The 5,407-nt window shown below is 36.8% G+C and overlaps 1 protein-coding gene across 1 annotated transcript; it reads left to right on the forward strand.

Annotated features, from left to right (window-relative positions):
• The first annotated feature begins 598 nt into the window (after nt 1–598).
• On the forward strand, nt 599–4,803 carry LOC104962883 (ubiquitin-conjugating enzyme E2 G1). The gene is made up of 5 exons (XM_010791386.1): nt 599–817; nt 3,218–3,320; nt 3,458–3,555; nt 4,020–4,198; nt 4,661–4,803. The coding sequence occupies exons 1-5, from the start codon at nt 772–774 to the stop codon at nt 4,745–4,747; spliced, it is 513 nt and encodes a 170-aa protein (XP_010789688.1). The 5' UTR covers nt 599–771; the 3' UTR covers nt 4,748–4,803.
• Nucleotides 4,804–5,407: the final 604 nt, after the last annotated feature.

The following is a 5,407-nucleotide window of genomic DNA, read 5'->3' on the forward strand; positions in this document are numbered from 1 at the left end:
TCAATTTGTCTTTATTCTTCTCGTATTCTGCAGAAGAATATCCATAGTTACACATCTCCAAGCACCCATCCATATAACTGACTGATCTTCAACGTGTTCAACCTGGAAGACATCTGGACATCCGTCATCTTTTTTTTTGTAATTGAACTTATGAAGGGATTTACCATAATGTGTCACAGAAATGCTGTCCTCTTTGAAAACACTCTTAGACTCTATGGTAATTTCTAAGAAAGCCATTATTTCAAAGCATATTGACAAGACAAAGACAAATGCTGCAAACGCTGCTTTATAGCTTATAGAAAATAGAAGCTGACAAACATCTATTGTCAGTTCAAAATACAATCATTATGGGATGCAGGGTGAGATATTGAAAATAAGTAATAAGTATTAATGACAAGAGGAAAGAAAAGGAAATTGTAAAAATTGCAAAACAATGCCCATTGCAGGATAACATCTGACAATATTTTGTGGGAAATGTTTACAATCGTCCAAGAAGAACAGAGTTGTTGCAAAAAAATCCAAGGGAAGATAGAAATGTAAATGTAATATATATCCAGAAGGTGGCAGTAATGCATGCCGGCTTCTGTGAAATACCAACGAAGAAGAAAAGGAAGAAGAAACAGCAGCAGGAGGAGGAGGCGGCGACGAAGAAGAATGACGAGAATACTAAACTGAAAATAGAGGGACGAAGTACACTTTAGTCAACGTTAAATTAACGCTATTAACTCAAAACATTACCTTTGAACAAAGCGGCATTACATTTGCTAAACTATGACAGAGCCTCAGTCTGCGCTGTTACTCAGGAGACAGCTTGCAGGTAACGTTAATTATTAAACCTTGGTGGTAACTGATGCTGGCTGCCGAGCTAACGATGAGCCGCCGCCGTTAGCTGTGATTCAAACGATGGTGCTACTGGCGCAAACTGTTTTCTTCAGCCTTTCACACTAACGCCAATGACAAATAAACTGCGCTGACTTTATAGCAGTGGGCGTCGACAATTAACAACATCCAGTGTTGAGAGACCAACTCTTTTGTATTAAGACGTTACATACTGTTTTCAGTTGAAAGCCGCTGTCAGAAGTGTCAGTGACTTTCTAGTGTCGTGCTAGCTTAAAGCAGCTAGCATCACGTTAGCCTCTATCTGGCTTGACTGAGTCGATGTGTTTACATATATTTCAACATACATAACAAGTAGTGTTTCATTGTATAGACACGGTGTTCGCTTGTTATGTGATCAGCCTGATGTTAGTTAATGTATTTATGTATACAATAAAATAATTTCCCACTAAATAACCCAATGGTGTTGGCAAACCGTATTTAATTGTTAACATAATACTCGCTCCATCTGTATGCTAAGTTAGCTGCTGTCACTGTTGTTAGCTTCAACACGCCTAGCTAACGAGCTAATCTCGCATTATCTATATTCGCAGTTTTAGCAAAGGCAGTCTGCCAATTGCATTTGACATATTTCTAAGAACACTTGAGTCGAACAACGCATCATGTAACTTGTTTGGTTTGTAGCACTAATTTGAGGGACATTTGCCTTTTCAGGGACATAATGTGCTCTTGTGTAGCTTTTATATAAGGATATTTCTGAGTAGGACTTGATTGCAATGAGGTAATTAATCTGATGTCACACATTTTTAGTTGCCTCCCTATAAGCACTTTGAACAATTGCAGAGGCTGTTTATTGTCCTTTTGTTGCAGACATACACTTATAACAGAATCCAGTGTAGCATTGAAACTCACTTACTGGTATTCTCTACCCAATCCATCAGTGCTTGTGAAGTAACCTTAAAGCCTCAGAGTTCACTTGCGACATAGAGGCAGCTATTTAAAAAAATTGAACATACAGAAAGTTAGAATAGAAGTTAATGTATTCACTGACTGACCAATAAAACATATCTATATCCCTGAGAACTTTATAGATAGATAAAGCCCTCAGAGATATGGAGGCGTGTTGCGTAGTGGGTTGTCCGTAGGTGCTCGGATCAGTGGGTCACAGCCAGGTTCAAACCCCACTGCAGTCAGCATGTCGTTGTGTCCCTGGGCAAGACACTTCACCCCAAATTGCCCCTGTGGGGATTGTCCACAGTATTGAGTATGTACGTCGCTTTGGATAAAAGCGTCCAACAAGTAAAATGTAATATACTACTATCTAGTAGAGTACTACTGCTAACAAAATAAATCTATTATTATTTATTATTATTATTATTACTAATACACTAATGTACAGTATGTGACCTAACGCACAGGTACTTGATGTCCCAAGCCGTGCCAACAAACAAATAATAGAAGTTTATAATCCTTTTACCTGAATCTGCATCAAATAAAAGAAAGAGATAAACAGTTATCTCAATTTATTCACAATAATTTCCCAAACACTTTAAAGTAAACATTTAAATCCAACTCATGAATCGTTGAAATCATTAAAAAGGCAAGGAATATAAAAAAAATACTATTTAATAATTATAGTGATACAAATGTTTTGTGGTGATCAGATTTGGGAACAATTTGAGAGAAACATGTCTTAAAACACTGAAAATCTGTGTAGGGGGATATGTTGTTGATAATATTACTTAATTCCCTCGATTTCTTGAATCTTGGAAAAAATAATATTGTATGCCTCACTGTTCCAAAATTTTGAGCAAAACATAACCATCTTTATAAATGAGCACACACCGGCATAATTTAAACCGAAATTAATCCGATCATCCTAAAACGAATACAATACAATACAATGCAAATAGGACCAACATCCTAACTTTTTTTTAAGCGGTGAAAAGCCCACAGGGTTTACAACAATCACATACAATTGACTGTCACTCTACCCTTTTACATTTTTCCTTAGACCAACATAAACTGACTTGACAGGATTTTAGATTTTGCTCAGAATCAGTATTCTGCACAAGTGGTGATGGTATATTTAAGTTTGTTAATATTCTATAAGTAATAATACATGTTGAAATGCAAGAACAGTTAAGAGTTACAAAGGGAAATATGTCTCTAGAATTGCAGCTTGATCCAGTAAGTGAGTAGGAGTTGGCTGAATAGGATGGTGTGTGGTTTCAGCAACAAGAAGCTCCATTCACACCCCCAAGCAAGGCCTCCATAGACAAGGGTTTTAAGGCACAGCATCATTGTAATTTCATTCTGTAGGAACTATAATAAAATGAGCTTTTGGCAATTTGAATTTGGCTTTTGTTTTTATACCTAGAGCTAAACAAAAACCCAGTAGAAGGATTCTCAGCTGGCCTGATCGAGGATAATGATCTCTACAGATGGGAAGTACTGATCATCGGGCCTCCAGACACACTGTAGTAAGTTTACCATATTACAATAAAAATATGTTTATGTTGGGCCTGGCAACTCTTATTGCTCCTCAGTTGCTGTGGATGCTGTGAAATGTACACAAAATGCAATTTTTATAATATTGATTATTCTCTTTTTTCCACAGTGAAGGCGGTGTGTTTAAAGCTCATCTGACATTTCCCAAAGATTATCCTCTCAGGCCACCTAAAATGAAATTCATCACAGATATTTGGCATCCTAATGGTAGGTACAGGTGTCTGCTTCTGTGTGTAGTAAGACAACCCCTCTAAAATATTTAAATATTTCCTAGGGTTTCATTTCAGAAATGTTTAGGATTTTTTATTTTTGTGATATGTATAAATGCTTATGATAACAGGCATTTGTTAGTTTTTTTAATTAAAGTCAGAGGAATACATTCCAAATGTCAATATAAGGATGTACCAGGGATACCTTTTATTTACAAGTTATAGAATAAGGTAAGTCATGCTAAAAAATGCAAACAATGTGACAAAAATAAACTTAAAAATGACAGACATTTTTCATAGGTACTGTCTAAGAACAATATCATGAACTGGTTTGGTAGTTGATAAGCTAAATGTCTTGTGGACATGACTACAAATTGTGTAATTATTATTACACATAGCATAGGAAACGCAAATAGCATTTTCTGCTTCACAAGTTTCCATATCTTTTCTTTTTCTTTCCAGTTGACAAAAATGGAGACGTATGTATTTCTATTTTGCACGAGCCTGGGGAGGACAAGTACGGCTATGAGAAACCAGAGGAGCGCTGGCTGCCGATCCACACAGTGGAAACCATCATGATTAGTGTTATCTCTATGCTGGCTGACCCAAATGGTGACTCACCAGCCAACGTGGATGCTGCAGTAAGTTTAATTATTTAAAAGGGTTATTAGAAGTAGTATCCTTCCCTGTAATTGTAGGATTTTTTTATACCATTTTTTTATTTACTTTAAATGTATTTGTTTCATATTATTTTTGTGTATTTTAATTGTTTTGTATTTAATATAGATGTAAGGCAAATGATAATGCATATTTCTTTGTCTTGTTTTATATATCCATTTTCAACAAAGTAAATCTTTGGACAAAGTATGTCAATTAATACAAGAAAATAGAAATAGTGTCTGCATGAAATGCATGTGCTTGTCTCTTCCAAGCATAAACAAGCAAGAAATAGCTTATGTATGTCTGCAATGGCATTAAATAGAGCATATATCTAAAAATGCACAAGTAAAAAATGCATGAATGTAATTTAGCAATGAAATAAAAATGGAATAGGCCAAACACTTGAAAAGATAAACTGAATAGTTTACCTTTTTTCCCTGCAGAAAGAGTGGAGGGAGGACAGACACGGCGCATTCAAAAGGAAAGTTGCCCGCTGTGTACGAAAAAGCCAAGAGACTGCGTTTGAGTGATATTTAGCAACAAATCTAGCTTCATGTTTTAAGGGTAAGTATTCTTGACTTCACAAATCATAGCTTCCTTGTGCATCAGGCTAAACCAGTCATTTGGCATGCCATGTTTATTAGACACTCCTGTGCCCTCTAGACCAGCGGTTTTCAAAGTGTGAGGCGTGCCTCCCCTGGGGAGCGCCAGAGAGCTTCAGGGGAGGCGCAGCATGAGAAAAAAATAATGAGAAACAGTGAAATCTAGCTGGTTAACTTCAGCCAACTTTATGTGAGCGGCAACATGGATCGATCTTTAGTGAAGTTACCTTAAGTGAAAGAGGAGACAGTATCTGGCACAAAACGTCAGCTTTGTTATGAAATCAAAGTTGTGGCTCATCGGACATTTATGAGAGAAAATCCCTAATGTCCGAGTGCAACTGAATGCAGCACAAGACGTGAGCCGCATTCAGCTGAAGCATGCCAACTTGATGCTCTGCTCAAGGATGACTCGATGAGCATAAAAAACCGTTAAGATGTTGACCTTACGTGTGTAAATATTTTTTTTTCTTTGTGGGGGTCTGCCCCCAAAAAACAGTTTTAAGTCCTGAGAAAGTCAAATAAGACGGTGTGTAAAACTACACTGCCCAGCCAAAAAAAAGTAACCACTTTGATTTAACTAGGCCAGTA

Source organism: Notothenia coriiceps, unplaced genomic scaffold (assembly GCF_000735185.1).
Source record: "Notothenia coriiceps isolate Sejong01 unplaced genomic scaffold, NC01 NC01_scaffold00035450, whole genome shotgun sequence".
NCBI classification, from domain to species: domain Eukaryota; kingdom Metazoa; phylum Chordata; class Actinopteri; order Perciformes; family Nototheniidae; genus Notothenia; species Notothenia coriiceps.